The sequence below is a fragment of the Urocampus carinirostris genome, chromosome 10 (assembly GCF_059441175.1).
Source record: "Urocampus carinirostris isolate Australia breed hairy pipefish chromosome 10, RoL_Ucar_1.0, whole genome shotgun sequence".
Classification (NCBI taxonomy): Eukaryota; Metazoa; Chordata; class Actinopteri; order Syngnathiformes; family Syngnathidae; genus Urocampus; species Urocampus carinirostris.
In genome coordinates, this window is record NC_142358.1 from 32,285,039 (window position 1) to 32,308,115 (window position 23,077).

General features: G+C 39.4%; 1 protein-coding gene across 2 annotated transcripts in view; it reads right to left on the reverse strand.

The window, feature by feature from the left end:
- Positions 1-23,077, reverse strand: part of kcnab1a (potassium voltage-gated channel subfamily A regulatory beta subunit 1a) — a 141,953-nt gene that overhangs the window by 79,492 nt on the left and 39,384 nt on the right. Inside the window, exon 1 of one of the 2 annotated variants that reach the window (XM_088345465.1) lies at positions 20,791-21,275. The exons of the other annotated variant lie outside the window; for it this stretch is intronic. Within the exon in view, the coding sequence (XP_088201591.1) occupies positions 20,791-20,999 (209 nt within the window). The 5' untranslated portion in view covers positions 21,000-21,275. Of the gene's footprint in view, positions 1-20,790; positions 21,276-23,077 lie in introns of those variants that run through there. 2 annotated transcript variants of the gene reach the window in all.

Below are 23,077 nucleotides of genomic sequence, written 5' to 3' on the forward strand. Positions count from 1 at the left end.
AGCATTTTTGAAGGGGCGTCGCTACTTCGCGGATTTTCACTTTTCACGGGTGGTTTTGGTCCCCATTAACCGCGATAACCGAGGGATTACTCTATCTATCTATCTATCTATCTATCTATCTATCTATCTATCTATCTATCTATCTATCTATCTATCTATCTATCTATCTATCTATCTATCTATCTATCTATCTATTTGGAGAATATGGACGGGTTTGGTCTCTTTTAAAAAGATACGTTTTGCCCCAAGCTAACATAATCACTGCTAGTGCTATTAACATTGAGTAATCTGAGTTAGAACACACAGAAATAAAGGCTTTTTATTCTCGCCTGATCTTTTTTTTTTTTGCAATTAAATGCCTGCGGATGAGTATAGCATGGGCATTTTGGCTAGAAAACAGGTGAGACAATAGCGGATGGTTTTGGTCCCCATTAACTGGGTCTAAAAAATAATAATAATAAAATAAAATAATTAAAATTTTATTTTATTTTATTTATTTATTTTTAAGCATTTTTGAAGGGGCGTCGCTACTTCGCGGATTTTCACTTTTCACGGGTGGTTTTGGTCCCCATTAACCGCGATAACCGAGGGATTACTCTATCTATCTATCTATCTATCTATCTATCTATCTATCTATCTATCTGTCTATCTATCTATCTATCTATCTATCTATCTATCTATCTATCTATCTATCTATCTATCTATCTATCTATCTATCTATCTATCTATCTATCTATCTATCTATCTATCTATCTATCTATCTATCTATCTATTGGAACCCCAGCAAAGAATGGGATGGGTATCATTAACAAGAGATCTATTCATGAAAGTCTGCTGAATTGATGAGGTCAAACCTCTCTTTGCGGAAGATTTACTTTCGGGCATCCGAGGAACCGGATGGAGAGAAAGTGGCAGGAAGGAAGAGCAAATCAATCACGGAGGAATTTGACAATTAGCTGAGCGGGTCCCTGGCACACGGCGTGATTGGAAAGCTGTCCGTCGATCTCATCTCCGCTCTCGATCATCTCATCTCAAGTGTAATGCCTCACATACGGGACGTTCACCGGCTTTTTGATTTTAATCCGGGATGCTCGATCACACGCAACTGTTTTTAATGGCATTTTAATGGCAATTAAACCAGGGGTTTAAAATTCATTTTAGGCCGGAGCCACATGGTAGGAAGAAAAGATGACCGGGGGCCAGAATAGTAAATAATATAAAGAAAAAGAAAGAAAGAAAGAGTGAGGAAAAGAGAAAAAAAGACAGGTAAAGAAAATAATGAGAGCGAGAGAAAGTTTGAGAGAGAAAGAGAAAGATAGAGAGAAAAAGAGGGAATAACGAGATAGAGATCTGAAAGAGACAAAAAAGAGAGAGGGAGAAAGATAGGGGAAAAGAGAGAGAGAAAAAGGTTAGAGAAGAGTGAGGGAGAGAGACAAAGAAAGAAAAAGAAAAAACAAGAGAGAAAGAGAGAGGGAGAGAGAAAGGGGGAAAGAAAGAGAAACAAAGAAAGGGAGAAAAGAAGACAAATAGAGAGAGGGGGGGAGAAGAGAGAAAGAGAGAAAAGTTAGAGAGAGAAAGAGAGAAAGAGAGAGAGAGAGAGAGAGAGAGAGAGAGAGAGAGAGAGAGAGAGAGAGAGAGAGAGAGAGAGAGAGAGAGAGAGAGAGAGAGAGAGAGAGAGAGAGAGAAAGAAGAAAGCAAAGATAAAAAGATAATGAAAGAAAAAATGGAAAAAAGGGAGAAAATAGAGGGACATAGATTATAAGAGAAGAAAAAGAGAGAGGGGTAGAAATGCAAAAAAGAATACAGAAAGACAGAAAGAAAATCAGAAATACAAAAAGAAATATAGGAGGAAAGACAGAAATACAAAAAGAAACATAGAAAGAAAGACAGAAAGACAGAACAACAGAAAGAGAAGAAAGACAGATAAAGAAATCCACCCCCAGTTTCTTTGGAAGTTATGAGAAAACCATGTTTTCGATGCCACAGTTTATATATCACTTTCTTTCTCTGCCAATCAAATGATGACTAAGATTTAGGTTCATTTATTTCTAAATCTGACTCACCAGACACAAACGTCACTGCCCATCAATCACCCTGCTAGTCAAACAAAGTACCAGAGAAAAACTAACTTTTTGCTGGATTTGCACTCACAGTACAAATCTTACCTTGAAGTCAGTGTTCCCTCTAAGCTGCGCGCGTGCGCAATTGCGCACTGCTTGCACATTCTTAGCGCACAAAAAAAATCTAGCCAGCGCACAAAAATGAGGGCTCAAAATTACTAATTAAGAAGCGACTTAAGTCAAAGTTACAGTTCATGAAGGTAAAAATACACGGGTTCCCCTCACGTTGAGTCCTAAATGCGGTATTTTGAAGTCGAGTCGAAGTAGAACAAAGTTGAGTAAAGTTAGTAGAGTTTGTCGACAACCGGCTTCTTCGGCTCGGCTCACTAAAAGGAACCGGCTCTTTTGGGCCCTAAAGGGCTCTTCAGGTTGTTTTTTCTTCTTTAATCCCAACATGACCAAATATTATGTAAAATTATGTGCAAAATTACTTAGAGGAAGGGGGGAATAGAACAAAAATGAAAAAAATACCAAAATGAAAAAGTAGAGAAAAGCTGAGAAAAAAGAAACAAAAGGAAGAGAAAAAAAGAAAGAAACATTTAGAAAAAAGCCAGAAAAAAAAGAAAGAAATTTAGGAAAAAAGTAAATAGAGAACAAAAAGAAAAAAGTAACAGCTCGGAAAAAATAAACACAATGAGATTTTTTTTTAAAGGAATTTAAAAATAGTAGAAAAAAAACACGGAAAAAAGAAGAAAAAGTTGGTGTTGCATTCAAATAATTTCCAATGATATCAAGTGAATCTTGTTGCCAACATTGTACTTCCACTAAAAAATGTGATAAAGTACCGTTCTGTTTCTTACAACCGACTAAATAAGCCCCCAAAAATGTTAATATTATGCGACAAAATATATCAGGAAATAAAAAGAAATGGCTATTTTGTGAAAGAATTGTAAGAACAAACGACGTTTGTAATAGTACATGAGTCAATTCATTCAAAAGAGAAAAATAATTTTGCATTGCCGGAAATTCAGCAAAATGTAACTTGATGTCAACTTTTGGACATGTTTGATAATTTATTATCTTGCCACACTTGGGATTATGGTGGCTCACTGTTATTTCAAGCGTTTCTCACTGACTTTGTGTGAACGCTCAGACCCGTGGAAAATCAGAGGGAACATTGCTTGAGGTTATTTGGATATTACAAGACACACAGTTTAGAATGTTTCAACCCTTGTTTGTCATTTATCATGAGCACGAATATGTAAAAAGCAATCTTCAGTATACTGCACATTCCAGGCTTACAACAAAGAGGGTTCCTCGTAAATGCATATCAATGGAGGTGTAGAAAACGCATGTATATATGTAAAAGCAAGCCTACTATGCAGAAATCGTACCATCAACCTCAGGGCTCAGCTAAGTGAATTTTATGATCACAGTACAAAGTGCGACACATACAACCGAGCCTATTCTTTTTCAAGTCACCACCATTTGTAGTGAGAGCAAAAGAAAGCGCAAGCAAAAGAAGAACAGGGGTGGGTGTCGATGTGTGGATCAATGATCCAAAAGAGAGAGACAAGAAGACATAGAAAAGCAAGTCTTTTTTACTCTTGATAGCCTTTTAATGTTCTTTTAACATCAAATTTCCCACATTAAAAACAGGGACTATACAACAGCTTTGTGTAAATGAATGAGATAGCAGATTACAAAGAGGTACCGTATTTTATGGACTATAATGAACAACAGGAGCAAAAAAAAATGCCCAAAATTCAAAGATGTGCCTGAAGGACCAGAAAATACTGTATGTATTTTTACTCTTAAAAACTAATTCAATTTGGAATAAAGGGTCCTGTCGGGAAACGAGCCGGGGAGCAGGAAGTCGGGACTCATATGCGTAGACGATCTGTCACTTTAATTGAGAAATAAAAGTTGTCCAACACACCAACGGACCAGAAACAAAACAAAGCAGGTTCAAAGGCAATCAAAATTACAAACTAGGCATTACTCAGATCGAGCAGGTATGAACAGGTCTTCAACAAGGTAAAGCAAAGGTCTGGCCACGGGCACTCCCAAAAGGAGCGTTTGAGTACTCCGAAAGCAATCAGTCCAATGCGTCTCAGCCGGTGTCAAGGGGCAGGGCCAGCTGGGTGCCATGACAACCGTGCAGGACATGAGAGGTCCTCGTGGTGACTCAGGCCAGAAATACAGACGCTGCCCTATGTAGAATAGCATATACCTTTATTGTCATTGTTACAAAATGGGTTAACATATTGTGACAACTAAATTGGGCATGACACTCCAGTTTCACACATTCACAGTGAGGTAAAAAAAACAAGAAGATAAAGGAACAGAGAAGATAAGGTTATAAAACAAGGAGGATAAGGTTATAGTTATAATTTACACAAAATCTACGCAAGAAATGTCGGCATGTAGGATGTTACATACAGTTTGGTATCGTAGGGTTTGTGCAATATGCATTTGGTGCAAAAATAGTCATCATAGTGCATAAAAAGATGGTCAACGTTGTGCAAGGTGAGCAGTAAATATAGTGCAGTCAACATTTACGAACGTTCGTGAAGGAAGGAAAGCCCTTCCTTCTTTGGACATTTGTCATTTCCCTGATTCTACACGTACACACGTGTGAAACTTCTTCACAAACACGTAATTCCTTCACATTCCGCATCATATCATCAGCAGGATGACAAGCCTAAATGATCTGCATTTGATCTAAACCTAACCTGCTTATTGGGGGTATTAGGGGTTCAGTGTCTTACCCAAGGACACTTCAACATGTAACACCGACAAGCCGGGATTCGAACTGGGATCCATTGATCCCAAGACGAGCGCTCTACCTCCTGAGCTACTGCCGCCCCGAATGAAGAATTATGAAGGCAAGCAGCGGAAGGTGGACTGAAATAGATACAAGGTTGGTGTGCATAACGTCTCCTCCTTTCAGGAAAACATTCGCCAGGAGATCAAAGTCGACTCACGTCACGTTAAATCAAAACACCACAAAGAGGCCTCGGAATGCGAGACTCTTTGATGTCACTCATTCTGGAGTTTTTTTCGCAGGTTGATGAGAATTAGAGAAGACAACTACGGCACGTGAAACTGACGGACATCTGCAGAATGAACGTCATGGATGTTGTTTTGGGGTTTTTGATGTCACGGACCAGAAACAGACACAGGACCAATGTTCCCTGTAATTTTCCTTACGGGTCTGAGCGTTCACACAAAGTCGGTGAGCAGCGCTTGAAACAACAGTGAGTAACCATAATCCCAAGTGTGGCGAGATAATTAATCATCAAACATGTTCAAAACTTGACATCAAGTTACACTTTGCTGAGTTTCCGGCAATGCAAAATGATTTTTCTCTTTTGAATGAATTGACTCATGTACTATTGCAAAGGTTGTATGGCCTACAAACGTCATTTGTTTTTACAACAATTCTTTCACAACATTTCCATTTCTTTTTTTTCCTACACAACTGTATTTGATCACTATTTGTAGTGATAGTACAATGTTGGCAACAAGATTGACTTGATGGAATTGAAAATTACTTGAATTATTTACTTATTTTATTATTACCTGTTATTTCTCCTTTTTTAAATTCCTTTTTAAAAAGATCTCATTGTTTTTTTTGCCTAACTGTTACTTTTTTCTTGCTTTTTTTTTCTCTCTATTACCTTTGTTTCTTTCTCCTGGCTTTTTTCTGAAATTTTGCTGCTCTTTTTTTTCTCTCCTTTTGTTTTTTCTCAGCTTTTCACTACTTTTTCATTTTGGTATCTTTTTCTTCTTTGTTTTATTTCCCTTCCCTTCCTTTAAGTCATTTTGCGCACAATTTTACATAATATTTGGTCGTGTAGGGATTAAAGAAGCAAAAACAACCCGAAAGAGCCGGGTTTTTTTTAGTGAGCCGAGCCGAAGAAGCCGGTTCTCAAAAAACTCTACTCACTTTACTCAACTTCGTTCTACTTCGACATTGACTTCAAAATACCGCATTTAGAACACAGCGTCAGAGGAACCCGTTTATTTTTACCTTCATACACTCTAACTTTGACTTAATTCGCTTTTTAATTAGCAATTTCGAGCCCTCACTTTTGTGAGCTGGCTAGATTTTCTTGTGCGCGGAAAAGCTCTGGGTAGTCCGCAATTGCGCACACACGCAGTTTAGAGGGAAGATTGCTTTTGAGGGTCATTTGCAGTGGCGGTTTTAAGCACGGGCGAGGCGGGTGGGCGCCAGGAGTAACATTTTTACCATGAAACATTTAAGAACTTAAAGAAGTAAAATAATAATAATGAATTGAGCAGCAAAGCGGTTTTGTATCATCTAACAATATACGACTTTGCCTCTTGTCAAATGGGCGCCCCTTAGCAAAGGTGTGCAGAGAAACACTCAGGCTGTAAGAGATGGGACAGTTCACCTCGGACTGGCTCTCTCAAAATGAATGACCGCAGGGGGAGGATTCTTTGTATTACTATACATAAAATGATTAGTTGGCGGATTCTGTCTTCCAAACGACGCACATTATTAATAACTTTGAAACTCCAGGCCAATTGTGAACTGTGTGAAATGGATAAAAATGCTTGGAGGGGGTTTCCCCAGAGAGTAATTTGGTGTAGAATCGTCACTGGTCATTTTTTTTTACTAACAAGCGAAACCAGTTCTAAAGATGATGCTTTAAACTGTCAGGACCAGAACGGAGACAGGACCCACTTGCGTTGCGTTTCTCACAAGTTTTATTAGAAGAAAGGGAAAGGGTTGCGCCCACGATCCGGTGATTGCTGGACGCGGGAAGCAGGTTGCTCCTAACGAGGAAGTGGATCTTTTGTGTCGAGCGATGACGGTGTCGGGTACGGAAAAACGGGTCGGACAGGAGAGCAAAAGCGGGCTCCGGGTCGGAAACGAGTCGGAAGCCAGGAAAGGAGAGTAGATGTGGTCGGAGGCAAAATAGGTCGAAAGCCGGGACGGGTGAGTAGTGTCAAAGCCGGGGGACGGACGGGAGCAAAAAACAGGCGGGAGTCAGGGTCGAGAAAGGCTTGCCTAGTTTTAACTGAGGTTCACAGACGGACTGACAAAAGGGGACTGATAGGAGAGGGTATAAACAGGGAGCCAATCAGAGTCTGAGGCAGTTGGCGCCAAAGGGGCGGGCACAGGTGGCTCCCCCTTCACATTATTTTGAATGGCTTTTTTGTTTTTTTACTCGATGCCAAATTTCATAATTTAATTGTTCCTTCTTCTTTTTAAAACCTATTGTCTTGTAAAATAATGAAATAATTGACGTTTTAATAAAGATATTAAAAGCAATTTTAAGAATGTTTTCTTGCTTATAAAAATAATACATAAAATAAGTAAAAACATTTTTCTCCTGTCAAGGTGACGGTTTTTACAATTGATTAATGAATACATACATTTTTATTGACTTATTTATAAAAAGCTACTTTTCAGTTCATCGAAAAGCCTTGAGTTTACGATTTAACTCATTCGATAAATTCCCTAAATTGATTAAAACTAAACGTTTAACCTTGTTTTGTATTTTTAGTCTTAATAAACAATGAAAGAGAGATAGAGACAGTGTGAAATATATTGCGCCTCATACTGGTAAAAAAAAATCTTTCATTTAATAAAAAAATAAAATCGATTTGGATACTAGTCAACAATATCTGAACTTTTATACTTTCATTGAAAAAATATGTTGTATAAAAAACCATGTTGATTTAAATAAGCAAAAATGTATGAACTATAATATAAACATTCACTTTACATAACGTGAGCCTCAACTTGAGGAAATATAAATAATTGTTAGCTATCTTGCTGCTACGGGTGCCCAAAAACCTCACAAACGGCATGGAAAAAAGCCTGCATGTAAATAGAAAGGTTTGTTCATATTAAGTCTCCGTAGTTTTGGTTCCACAACAAAACACAGCAACATCTAGTGGTCAAGAAATACAGGAAATGAAAATCCTTCCTTAGAAGAGCCTGAAAAGTATGTTTTCCGTCTGTATTTTGGAATGGTTAACTTATTAGTTGTGTGTTGTCTATGTTTTGTTTCAAAACGTAACATTCTTGAGCTAGACTAACAGAAGAGTCATTTTATGGCCGCAAATATTAACCATTAAGAAATGTATTGTGTGGTTAACAAACGTTTAGAGTCATAAATCATAATGCGTTCTGGCTTAAAACAATCGGTCTACGGAAAGAGCCAGTGGTGTCCAAGTTGTGAGGCATTCAAGGACAGGTGCAGTCAGTTGTTATGTGCAAATGGAATGCAATGTTTCATTTACAAATCCATTTCCTACCTCTTATCCTGACCGAGTCAAATGGGTGAGTTGAAAACTGTCCCTGGAGCGATTACAAATTATTCAAAGCGTTCTCTCCGTTTCTTGTCTGGCTTCTTTGTGGTTCTCACTTCCACTGTGTTGCTCAGCTAGTAAACCCTAGTGTCACAAAATCCATGACATACCCCTCATCTGTTGCTCAAAGGCCTTTGGAGATGGCAGGTATAGGTGGCGCCACGACCAGGTACTGAGGGCAACAGCAGACACAATCTGCCCTGGCATCAACACCAGCTACCTCTACATCAAACCTGGGGGACGATTTCCTTTGGCCAAGCAGGAGAGAAACCTCAAACCCACCAAGAAAAGCCATGGGGGCCCTCTCACAACTGCAAGGGACTGGCAGCTCTTGGTGGACATAAGGAAACAGTTGCGACTCCCAGACATCATCGCAGCTACAACACTCTGGACAGACATGGTGCTGATGTCCGGAACCAGCAAGCAGGTTGTGCTCATAGAGCTGACAGTATCCTGGGAGGACCAAGCGGGAAAAGGAAGAGGGCTAAGTATCCTGAGCTTGTGGCTGAATGCCAGAGGAATGGGTGGAGGGCCCACTGCAGGCAAGTTCTTTCACCGTGTCCTCGGACTTCTTGGTATTTGTGGACTGCATAGGCGAAGAGCCGTCAACAACATCACGGCGCAGGACAAAGACTAGGAACCTTCCCGTGGTGTCCTGCGAAGGGCTCTCTCCCGGGGGAGCCTTACGAATCCAGCTCAATCCACTCAGACTCGCTCTGTCTGTCTTTCTCTCTTTCTATCCGTCCCTCTCTTTCTCTCTCTTTACTCTCCTCTCTCTGTTCTTCTTAGGGCGGGCGACATCGAGAGCAACCCTGGCCCCCGGTCCTAATGCCAGTGGTGCTTTCGAACCATTCGCTGCGACCACACCCCAATCACCTGTACTACCTGCCCACGGGGCTTCCATAAATCCTGTTCGAACATACTAAGGACTTCAGAGGCTTCGTATGCTTGGTTTGCTTGAGTCACACCCCGTCAGGCCTGGCGGCACAGGACAGTCGCAGCCCCCTCTCCTTCGGAGAACAACGGAGCCTCCCACGAGCAAGTCTAGCGCTACTAAGGATTACCTTAGGCGCCTTGAGTGACTCAACAACAACAACAACAACAACATCATGGCAGTAGCTGAAAAGGCTTCACGCTGTCTCTGGTTGAGGAGAGGGCAGGCATCTATTTACCAGTGAGCTGCCAATCGTTCATTCATATAGTCTGTGTCATCATATAGCAAACCAAAGCAGTTTCAAGTCATCCGGTATGGATTATTTATGTTGTTGCTATGCAAGGAGATGTTGTTTACGTTCTTTCTTGAGTTAATGATGTAACTCAAAGACTCCAGGATGTGATTACCATGGCAACAACAAATGAGTGTTGGTTAGTCATGTGGTAAATTGAAACATCACCAACTACAATGTAACTTAAACAATATTTGCTAAATGATCGTTGAAAAGGTTGATAATGATCAATCAACTGTCGATTTTTTTGCTGCTGCTCATTGCTCAGCTAATGATATCAAATAGAAGTAATGAGGACGCCCGCATTATTATTCAGTGCAAAAGCCTCAGTCTCCTTGTGTCACCCAGGCTTCCGTGCCAAATGAAATTGTAGAAATATTAGGGAAAACATGTATACTTGATGTTTATATTTGTGATTTCTTCATGAATTCATTTTTTTTTTCAGATAGTACTATTTTTCTGTTGAACTCATTTTCTAGTTGCTTCAATTCAGAAAGTTCCTCCATCTGCCACTTGGGGCAGTGTATTTTCTTCTTCTTTTTTTTGTTCTTTCTTTGAAGAATAACTGCCCGTTTTTTGCACCATGGCACTTGTGTGTAACTTTTGATGTGTGTGTGTATAAAATTAATCTGGCGTTTTCACGTGTTTACAGTATTTTCTATGGGTTTTCATCATAAAGTATCTCAACAGTGAACATAGTTTCCATTTAAAGGATTTCTTACTGAGTTCATGTGACACTGACCGTAAACTGAAGTTGAAAAGTGCCCTATATATACAGAACTGGACCAAGTCTTTCCTCACTGTGTCTTTGTACTGAAGTTGGAGTCCAACCAACAGCTGTGGAATAATTTTATCTTCAAGCCATATGTACTAATAAACCAAGCCATATAGGGCTTGTGGGCCATAGGTTAACGGACCCCTGATCTACCAAAATTCATTATCAACTTGGCACCTCATCTTGTTGTCACGAGATGGATCGTGCAATCGTCTGCCCCATAAAAATTGTAGCGCACCTTGTTAAATAGCTTCTAGCTGCGACACTATTTACTTACTGGACTGAGAGGATAGGGGCACTTTCCGAGTAAGGTCTTGTCAGCTGGCTGCCCTTTCTAACAGGCTTACAGTCATAAAGGGTAAAACGACTCGGAATGTGATATATTATTGAACAGAAATTCTTGAAATAGCATTCAAATGGCAAAGGGGGTGTTTGGACAACACTGCCAACCAGGTCCAAAGGTATCTAAAAGAAAACAAACAAGCCGAGCTATGTTTTCCAAGAACTTGCTGTGGTTTGGGAAAGTATATAGCTTTTTAATATGATAAAATATTAATTGAGGTACTTCAAAATACACTGGTACTACACGAGCACCTCTGAACACCAACATTTTAGTCCATGAGTCTTTATTTTAACAAAACCTTGCTCGTTAAATGTAGGTAAATCCAGTTCACGAGCAGTCCCAGAGGCTACCACTAGATTTCGATTGAGACCGCGCACCACTCGTGACTGCCCAAAGTCAGCAATAGCTTGTCTTTTCAAGTCAAGTCACATTTATTTGTACAGTCTCAAAGGACTGCACAGGATTAAAATTACACCATCCCCTGATGTTAAACCAACATGCAGTCAAGGAAAAACTCAAAAACCTCAGCATGAGGAAAATAAGAAACGTTGAGAAGGGGCGTCTAAAGTGGTAATCCTCCTTCCAGGGCGCATTCGATTCAGCACTGCGTAAGAATACACAAAATTTAAGTTATATGTAAAAATTTGTCCAAAAAGTGCATGACAGCAACTACACCTCGAGCCTGTAAAATTGTACAAATAGTCCATGCAGCATCTAGTTTGCACATGTAAACTACTACAGGAAAATATTCAATAATAAATATAATTTATATTAAAAAATTGTATGTTCATTCAAAGTAACTTTATTTTAAGTGTGCATTTAAAGTTACAGTAACTCTATTTTTTAGTGTACAGTAATTACTAACATCAACAGTCTTTCGATCTCATACCAGTCAACCTCAGCAAATTGCTTCCAGGAGATAAATCCAATGAATCTTCTTCTGCTCCCCGTTTCTCAGCAACAGCATTACATTTTGTTCATGGTGTTGAGGATGAGGCAATCATAAAAAAACGAAATGATTGAACATTCACAAATAAGTAGCTCCAAAGAAGACTTTCGCTATATACCGTAAATTCCGGACTATAGAGCGCACCTGATTATAAACCGCACCCACCACATTTTGGGGGAAAACCGATTTTGTACATACACAAGCCGCACCTGTATATTAGCCGCATGCGCCCACATTGAAAAAAAATGCAATACATACACGAAATTAACCCATACCCGATACAGTCCAAGAAACACAGCCGTCAAAATGAAAGTAAAATGATACCGGTACTTTACATTTAATGCAGACCTGCAGAGTCCAGGTGCCAGTTGAAAGTAATCCAAGGAAAAAAGTGTATATTTCCAAAGGTATTTCCAACAAACACGTCTCACCTTTACTCCACTTCCCGTCAGCCCCCGTTGTATTCGCCCGTGGAAAACAGATCAGAATAAGTCTCTAAAATAAATACATTACAAAAATATACAGTTGCAAATACATATTATACTTGGTTTCACATATTTACAAAGAAAGACGGTACACCGAGAGAGTTTTCAAAGCTTTAATAATAATATTATAACTTTCATCCCAAACCGTGCCTGTGAAGGGTAGCAAAACGCTACTAGGAACACGCTCGGAACACAGCAAGCGTCTCTGGGAAAGAGACTTTGTCATTTGGACGTTGTCCCACGCTCCCTAACTCAAAAACACGCTAGAATCACGCTCGCAAAGTAAAGTTTGCCCGCGATAGCTCTGTTTCCTTCTATATCGGACTGCCCGATTGCGTTTAGCTTGAAAGTTGCGTCATGTGCCTTTGTTGTTGCAATTTGCATAATGAAGATATGTCTACGCTAATTTAATATGTGCACAAGCTAAAAAGTTGCAGTCTAAATCTTACCTCTTGTACTCGAGCGCCGCTGGCAGCCGTTAGAAAAATTACATGAATTGGCCGCATCGCTGAATAAGCCGCAGGATTGAAAGCTTGGGAAAAAGGTATCGGCTTATAGTCCGGAATTTACGGTAGTTATCCCACGTTTTTCGCAGTGGTTGCAGTCCAGAAACATCACGCGATAGTCAAAACCCCTACGTTCCCCTACTTATGGCCACTCGACTTAAGTAACACGGTAGATACAAAGAAAATTTCAGATGTTGAAAAATATCCGGACGTTGCTGTGTTAGATTTTGTATTGTGTGCACTTTTTTCCAAATACAGGACATTAATGTAGTGCTTCTTTCCACAGCTACTGGGGTGTGGCGCTGTGAGAGGTCACCCAGCATCCACCCAGAAGTAAAAAATCCGCTTCCGCTTCCTAGACTTATAACATTGGTAAAATGGCGGCGCCCTCTGTTGGCTGCGGCTGCATCGGCTCGCTACAACGGGTCAGGTGTATCGACATTTCGTTCTGTGTACATTGTTACAAAGAATGACAATACAAAGGAAATTATATTATTATATTATATTAGTTCGTGTGTAAACATTCTACATTTAGGGATGTTTTAACATAACATTTTGGTGAGAAATGACAATTTTTTTTTGTCAACAGCAAAACTTTTTTGAATATTTTAGCGTGTGCCAGATTAATTACCGTACTTTACGCATTATAAGGCGCACCGGATTTTAAAACGCGCATATGAATTTCCAACAAATTTTTGTTTTTTAGGTGCACCTTATTAAAATACTGCAACATACACTTTTGTTGAGAAATTCATATGCTGATATATAATTTTTTCTTAATATTTGCTAAAACGTTTTACAGATCTGGAATTGTTTTCACTGTAATCACGTTCTTTTAGGATTATACAAATAGGAGAAAATAAATATAGTCCACAAATTATATAGCAGACGCTCCCTTACGACCATTCAAGTTACGAAAAACGGTAGACATGACAATTTTTTGGGGGAAATGAAATGATCTGCATTTATATAGCGCTTTTCAAGCCAAGACTTCCCAAAGCGCTTTACATTGTGCTTCACATTTCCCAATAGCGGCCGTACAGCCATGTAAGGCGCTAACCTGCTTATTGGGGGTATTATGGGTTCAGTATCTTACCCAAGGACACTTCGACATGTAACTCGGAGGAGCCGGGATTCAAACTGCGATCTCTTGATCCCAAGGCGAGCGCTCTACCTCCTGAGCCACTTCCGCCCCATGTTGAAAAATACTTAGACATTGCTGTAAGTTAGCGACTTACGAACAAATTTGACTCATCTCATTCTTAAGTGGGTCAGCGTCTGTAAAAACTTTGATCTATTCAGTTATTTCTTTAATAATTTATGTATTTATCAAGAACAAACTAAATTTATATACTCAAGTATTTGTTCATAAAATAAAAGTCTTATAATTCATAAACTTTATTTTTACGAATAACTTCTGCACTGGAATACAATGATTTTTAAAATAATCCATCCATTTTGTTGCACAACTGTATAACTTAAGGACATGATCCACCTTACTTTGCATGGTACTATGCCAGCATCATGTAGAGTAGACGTTACGGAAAACTGTATTTACCTTCCTGTTAACCCCTACAGAAACCATAAATTTTTCCATTATCAAATATTTTTAAAAGAGCGCCAGGGAGTCACTAGAAAATCACAGAGCAAGTTTAGCTGATCAAAAAGTCCTTTGTTGGCGATAGAAAGCCTCTTCTCTTTGAGTTTAGGTGCTTTTGTGGTTCCTTGCAGAGCGTTTTGTTGACATGATGGCTTTTAGAGAAACCTAAAATGAAGATTTGCTAATACATAATGTAGGTTTGCCAAGCTGTTTTACTTATGTGTCAAACTCGGTCCATACGTCATCAGGATGCAGACCACAATGCACGATGAAAATAAAGTAGCAATAAGTAAACCGCGATACAGTAAGGGACTACTGTACATTCTTGATTGGATGGCGGAAATAATCATGACATGTTTCTTTGTTCACCAACAGAAAATAAAACACAGACTGGCAGAGAAAGGCTAGGTATTAACTGCTGATTATAAGCTTACAAAGTGGCAGACTTGCATGAGCCTACCTTTTATAAAAAAAAAGTCGGGAAAAAGCATAAATAGTATTTTACTTCTCTATAAAAATGCTGAATTTTGTTAGTACTGCTGTTGATCTTGTACTAATCCAAGCATAACTGTCATTTGCGCAAGACAGCATGTACACATTTGTAGCTGGACCTTCGGGAGCAGGTGGTGTGCACAAGCCCTACTTCACTTACTGATGAAGATGAAGGCAGATTTAGATGTTGCAGGAACGCTGTCTGCACAAAACAATGGAGGGCTTAACACTGAACCCTGTTTTATACAATAATAATAATAGTAATAATACATTGTATTTCGAAGCGCCTTTCAGGACACCCAATGTCGCTGTACATATGAGTAGGACACAACAATAAACAAAGTAAAACAAGCAAGTAATGAATAGCCAATAAAACAGAGTTAAAAGGGGCAGTGTGTGAGGCAGATGGTCAAGAAAAGGCAAGTCTAAAGAGGTGAGTTTTGAGTCCGGATTTGAAGGTGGACAGGGTTGCAGAATTTTAGAGGTCAGGTGGCAATGAGTTCCAAAACTGAGGGACAGAGCGGCTGAAAGCTCTGCTCCCCATGGAGCTGAGTCGAGCAGGGGGTGTAGTGAGATGAAGGGATGTATGTCACCTTCCATTGAGTTCATCCTTCTCAACCAGGACCATGTTTGTTGCATTGCTGGAATATAAACGTTTCGCTTTCTGTCCTGAACGAAATAATGAATGAATGGCTTTCATTTTCGTTACAAAGTAGGACAACAAAATAGAAAGACTTCTCCCTTCAGTGCAAAGTAAGACGAATTAAGTCCTGATTGGGATGACGCAGTATAGTAGGGTAGGGTATGGTACCTCACGATAAGATACGGCACAGTATTTTTCCTAATAAGGGTACTACTTCAATAAGGGTACTATAAAACAATTCAAAAGGTACTTCAGGTATGAAAATATATCTTTGAAAAGTAGCATCAATAAAAAAATCAGACCTTGCTTTCCTTCTACTTTCACTACAGGTCCCTTATTTAGATCTAAGACAGCTTGAACACTGACAGCTATTAAAGTACGTGTCAATCATATTTATTGTCGATGCTGACCGGCCAATGTACCTTTTAGTCACACACTGTCAGGTAATGTTGTGTAATTTCACAGTTACACACAACCATCTGTCACTCATATTTAAAGACTGAGCCATACAAAACGAGATTTGGCTTCTCTGTGAAGAGCAATTATGCAATTATTTGTGGTAGCACATACTAATAATCTGCCTCTGTAATCAACCATGAAAAAATATAATGTTGGTTTGGTTTGTATCTATTTTTCTTTCCTTTTTCAAGATTGTACAATTTCCCTTTACTATCATACAAAAATGGATGCAACAATCCCATAAACTGGACACTAAGGGTGGGCGGATTGATCCAAATATCTTTATTAATGCTAAGCTAGTTCTGGATCGGATCAACACTTTTGTCCTGGGATCGACACTCCACTTGTCCAACAAGAGTCACTTCCATATGGAGGTAGTACGGCCCTTCTCTCTTTCACCCAGCAAAGTTGGCCACTCTCAATTTATGTGTGAGGGTTTGAATGACAGGCACACTTTTAGCAACCCTCCCTACCCGGCTGCATACTGCCTGCCTGACAGCAGAAAGGGTCAAATCTAAGTGGCCACTCCTACCAAAAGCTAAAAATTGTTAAAGTTAAAACTTATATAAACTCTATGTTTGCAAAATTACTCAAATAAAAACAAGCACTAAGGTAAATAAAATTCCCAAGCGGGAGAGCACTGTCGAGTAGCCCATCCGGGCCAGGACCTCGGCAGCACTGACTCCTCCTGTGTGACAAGATAACTTTATTCACTCAGGAAACAGAAAAATACACCGGTAATGCGACTTCAAAAGAGTACAAGACTGATAAACGTACAAGAGATGCAATTAGACTGATTATTGAAACGTTACTACATGTGTGTGTGTGTGTGTGTGTGTGTGTGTGAAAGATTGTTTTAATATTTAGGAATATAAAAACAAGTTATATTTACACAGTGAATTCTGAGAAATATTACAACCAAAACGACCAACCTATCAAAATGACTGAAGCAGACAAGGAAGCGCAGCACGGGATAGGACAAGGCCCGTGTAATTTGTGAAGTAGAGTTGTCCACTACTGTGGAAACCCAACAAATTTACATGAAAAACTCCTGTCGTGAGCAATGAGCTGCAGCCAAAAATTAAAAAATGTTATACAAAGATCATGAAATTCCAAGCATATTGGATTGGATCGGTATCAATCGATACCACCATGTATTTACTTTGATTGGATTAATATCAAAATTCACGGTTGCCCACCCCTACTGGGCACTCAAAGCTCTCATTACTAGTCCAGCTGTATTATAGGCCACTTGGATTACATATTGTCCTCAAAGTGAGTAACTTGAGTCGGGTTCCAAGAGGAGTAGACAGTGTTCTTAGAATGACCAGCCTTCCAAAATGATCCTATACCAATGTTGAAAGTTGTGTAATAGTATCCTAGAGTATCTCGCTTGGAGAGCGAAAACACAAGCTTGTAAACTGATGTAAGTGTTAGGGTTATGATATAGTTTACTGTATATACTCCCAAATAAAATAAGGAGGTTGGCTTATATACACATACATTGCAAAAAGAAAATAAACACACGTGGGCTTAAGACGGACAGTGCCATCTAAGTCAAGCCCTCGGTCAGCTTAGCTCCACCTTGCCTATAATGCCCTACGGACTGATCTTTTCTTCGTGTACAGTCCAAATTGTTCTAGAGGGACCACATCTCATTTTATAGTGATTTAGTACGTTTTGTTGCTTTTTTTTTCCCCAATAACAAGAAGTCCCAAGTTGGTTATAGGAAAAGTGTGAAACAGTGACAACAAAGATCAAGTTGAAGAAGGAAATCATTATGAAATACAAAAATGGTTTATGAGTGACTGCCATGGTAGCGTTGCTTAAAGGTTGAAGAAAAATATGAATGAGGGTTGCGTCGTCAAGATGTGATGTAAACCGTAAATTTTAGACGTCAGTATCCGGGCATTTAATTAACTATACTGTAGAAAATGGGCCCAGATTTGAACCCAGACGTGAGAAGTCGTCTTTTTCTGTTTTCATCTGTGGTTGCCTCAGGATTGGACGAAATTGTGTTCACTTGTCATCGTTCCTTGAGAATTCCAGGGAACCGGACAATTACTCTGATACAGGTTTGTTTTGTTTCGTCACACACAGGAAGTTCCAGGTGTGTGTGAGGGTTTAGGAGAATTTGAACAGGCTGTAGTAACAAGGACACGCAGTATTGAAAACTGAAAATAAAGCAACCCTTCACTGCCTTACTCTGGAATTACAGTGAAGGCCATCATCCAGCACAAGAGGACTTAATAGCACCACTTTCCACCTGCAATTTGTCATGCACACACTCGCACACACTGTACGGGGATGAAGACAGTCGTGCTCTCGACGCCAGCTTCTCAGCTTGAGAGCAATAGTGTCAAACGCAAAAGTAGGCAAAGGTCAAACAGGATTCAGACGTTCTGCCCACACTGCAGGTCTGTGTCATGGAACCGTGGCAAAATGCATGGAGGTGTGTTGGGGCGCGTGGGCGAAAAACAGGAACATTCGAGCCCTGTTCCATTCATGGCTCTTAAAAGCAGGTGGAACATTGTGGCAAGGAAAATATAAAAGGGAGAGGTAGAAAGGAAAGAAAATGGATTGCTAATGAGATCCTCTAACGATGTAATCATGTATTTTAATATCTTTTTGGGTTTGACATTTTGTACTGGTCAAAAGTTGAAAACTGAATTTGGATATTTGTGTTTGGTAGATTACTTATCCATGGAACAATGCTTTATGTTATTAAATTTTAACAAGTTGCCAAGTAAATATTTTAAATGAAACCCAACATCAACATGGTATTTGTGCTAGATTGGAATTAGAATTGTCTTTGTTGTAATTGAATACTACTAAGTGCGCATTGTTTGCAACCACACTGCAAAATATAAAAAAAAGTACCCCATTGATAGAAAATGTCACTCATTCGAAGTCATTTTAAGATATTTTATCTTTTTGTAAAATGAGAATCTTTTTAGAAAAGATATACCTGTTTATCGTGTTCTTTTCTCTAAAAAAAATTACAACAATATTCCTTAAAATCAGGGAAATTTATCTGCCGGTGAAACAAAAACATTACTATTTTTTTATTTATTTTACTTATTTTATTTTATAGGAGGGGGGGGCTCAGAGGGAATTTAAAATGGGAGTGTAATAATTAAAATGCACAAAACGAAGATTTTTACTTATTTGGAAGACAGTGAACCGTCTGTTACATTGAGGAAAGAACCCATGATAGGCAAATCTATGAGGTAAACATCTTAATTATTTTTTCAAACATATCTAATAAAAATTGTTCATAGTTACACAATTTTATGTCTGTAAACATCTATTTAATTCATTTACAAATACCTACTCTCCTAGGGACAGTCAGGCAGAATGCAGAACACACTGCATGCTGAGAATCCGTGAAGCAGCAAGACTGTGAAAGATAACCTACGTTATAACGACGGATTACTGGAATATTTTCTTTTTTTGCAATGCTATTTTAAACCGCTTCATCAAAAAGTTATTGATAAGTTTACTCTACTACCTCATGAGCAAATATCTAGTACAGTAATCCCTCACTGTTGCGCGGTTTACTTTTGGGGGTTTCGCTGCTTCGTGGATTCTCAATATGCATTGTGTTCTGCATTCTGATTGGCTAAACATTTGCATCCCCCCCAATTTCTGCCTGTGTTTGCCTGTGTGTCAATAATGTAGCGGTCTAAACGGTACACAAACAGCTTGATGAAGCTTCATTGCGTATACCATCATATCAACAAAAAGCTGTGGACCAGGGGTGGCGAACAAGTTTGACACAAAGAGCCGAAATTTTTCACTGTGAGAGTCAAAGAGCCACATCACGCACTGACCTGCCATGACAGACACACACAAACACACACAATTAAAAACATATTGTTTCCCATAACACACTCCTCTCCTTACAATACAACGAGTATTGTTCTTGTGTTGATTTCAAGGAATGTGTCCACCCTCAATACACACACAAAAAAACCTAAACATGAAACAAGGCAAAGAGCCACAGTATATAGAAAATATGATAAGGCAAAGAGCCGCATTCTTATTGGCCAAGAGCTGCATGCGGCTCTAGAGCCACGTGTTCGCCACCCCTGCTCTGGACCAATAAAAGACCAAAAGGCAGAGGAAGAGACTTGCTATCGCCAACAAAGTTGGACTTCTCAACATGCTAAATGCAAAAGCATCTTTATGCCACGTTCTTGTTTTCCCTATAAGGTTCACATGATGAAAATGCAATATAATCCGTAGTGAGGCTAGTGTTTTGAAATTATTTTTGATGCTACACTACAATCGAGTGTCTGCAAAAAAATGTCTAGAATTATAATTTGAAAGTACAGAAGTTATTTGATAAAAAAAAAAGAAATAAAAAAAAACATCCATACAAAAGCTTGAGCCTTTAAATAGGGTTTGTTCTTTAGTTTTAATGTATAATAGAGTATTTGATTAATAAACGAATAAAAGTTTCGACTTTGCAGCTATCGACTTTCGTAGGTCCCTTTTGGAACTCGACCCCCTTGAAAACAATGTAGTCTCCTGCCACCTACTGATATGGATAAATGTTAAATTACTCCAGTTGATCACTGGAAGACCCTAACTAATGTCGTGCTTTTTGACAGAATGAAGTTGGGGAATATTCTGTGATAGACTAGACAAGGTCTCTTGGCACACTGATTGAAAAACACTGAACTATAGAATACCCTTGACGATGAAATCAATAATTGTTTTTGTTTTGACACAAGAAATCGAAAAAACAGACAACAGTAAGAGTAAAGTAGCTCAAAAAGGCAGCAGGTCCTTTTATATACGTGATTGATATAAAAAGGAGCTTTGCAAATATGGAAGTGCTCCAAACTCTTGGTAAGTATTTACAAAGGATTTAAACTCAGACGATCCAGACTCACCTGTACTTCATCCCCGTGTGCTTCCCAGTGGACTCCTTGAGCGAGATGTGACGCGGGGTGAAAGAACCGAAACTGCGGGCGATGATGGCCACCGTTCGGAATTTGGCCCTGGCCTGGTTGACCACGTTGGGGCTGGTGGCGTTCTGCTTGCCGTGGTCCCCATTGCCCCTCTTAAGGTTGTGGTCCGTGCAGGCGATGGACACCTGCATGACTGAGCTTGAGGAAACGAAAACCGGGCTCTTCAATCCAGTCTTGTTTTGGAGAAAGTCTTTTTTTTTTTTCAGGTCTTAAGTTTTACACGATCGCTGTGTCTCCATGTGAGTCACTTTACAAAGCAATCTGCTTTGCCTATCAAGTTTTCTTTGTGAGAAGAACATCAACAAGAAGGTCAGCCATCCAAGACTCTCAAGTTTTAAGTTGCTCAGTTAGCAATCGGTGAGATATTCCCTCGCCGGACTTTCTCTTTGCCGACGAGATGCTTCTAATGCCGCTTCCAGCTGCAGAATGACAATCGGAGAAGCTGGGGGAGCGATGGAAGCAAGCGAGAGGGAGGGTGAGAGATGCTGCTCCCGAGCTGCTCTCGCTGGTGTGTGAGAGTGGAGAAAGTAAAAAGATGAGGGTGGGGGAACTCGCGCTGAGGTCTTGCCAGGGTGCATAGTTACATTCTGTGGGTGCCAGCTGTACATTTCCTCCTTTTGTCTTCTGGTTTTCCACTTGGGAATCTCCAAATGGCTTCCCTTATGTTATATGCACTCGGATTCGCATTTGCTTTAGCAGTTCCATTGACGGCACACGAGAGCTTTGTGCTACAGTGCGTACATCCCACTCTTCTCTCCCACTGCACCTGTCTCACTGAACTCAAGTTTTCTCCCATTTATTTATGTTAATAACTCTAAGAATGATACCTCTCATCTCAATAAACTGACGAAGAAAGCGAGCTCTGTTGAGGGCACAGAGCTGGACAGCCTGACAACAGTAGCTGAGAGACAGGCACTGAAAAAGCTGCGGTCAATCATGGACAATTCATCACATCCACTACACAGCATTATATCCAGACAGAAGAGCAGCTTCAGCGACAGACTGCTGTCACTGTCTTGTACCACGGACAGACTGAAGAGATCTTTTCTCCCTCATGCCATGAGGCTCTTTAACTCCACCCGGCAGAGTAAAGGCCCACACTAAACCACACCCCCTACATTGCATATTACTGAATTTTATTGCAATATGTATTCTGTGTAGCACTAACTAGATACTCTATAGAACACGCTACAGTGGGTACTAGCACGTCACACTGTATATTGTATTCTTTTGCTTTATTATTGTTTTGTTTCTCAGCACAGGGATGCTGCTGGAAATGTGAATTTCCCTGCGGGGATGAATAAAGTTTCTATCTATCTATCTCTATCTATATTTTTGTATTTGTTGCGAGGCACGGGTTGTCAACCTTTATGAAGCACACAGCTATGTATTTGCTACTGATCAGTGCAAAAGGCTACAATTTTTTTTAAAGTTTAAACTTTTGTAGACACTCGAAATAAGGAGAGAAGACATCAATGGATTGTAGACTTGCATGGAGAACAGGGAGAGAAGCCCTCAGATAAGAGAATTTGATTCTCCGCTGTGACACCCTCCCCTGGGCCTCCTCTTTTTATTAAATCTTCCAGGTGACCTAAACAGATCTGCTTTAAGAAGTGTACATATCAAAGAACAGCAACACGATTGGCTGATAGTTACGATAATGTATTTGTCAAAACGTCGAAAAATGGTGTGGAATAATGGTCAAAAGATGGAACTGACATTCTATGAAATGTACTTTGCATATGTACAATATTAAAAACATAATAAATAAATAAAAAAGTATAATATTACTTAACATGTTATTACTCCATTATGACTGTTATTAGAGATTCTTTATTATTAGGAGTTCAAACAGCCTCAGTCAATCATAAAAGCATCTTCCTCAAAAGGAAAATTAGTGATCATACTGTAAATATAGTTGATTCTTCAAGGGATATTGTGTATTAGGTAGCGCCCCTTTGTGGTAAAAAATGTCATTCCCTGGAAAAAATGTATACTCGTATTTCTTCAAATACTCAAACTACTCATAGGTGAACACAATTTGGATTTATTTTACTTAACATGAGGCTCACCTAGAAAAATTTGGATTTTGTAAGGTTTATTGTTCTATATTCTTTATTAATTATCCATTATCCGTTATCGGTCAAGTCATAATATGCTACAAAGCCAAGGGGCCGAGACACTTGCTCTCAGCCAAGAGGCTGGGTCA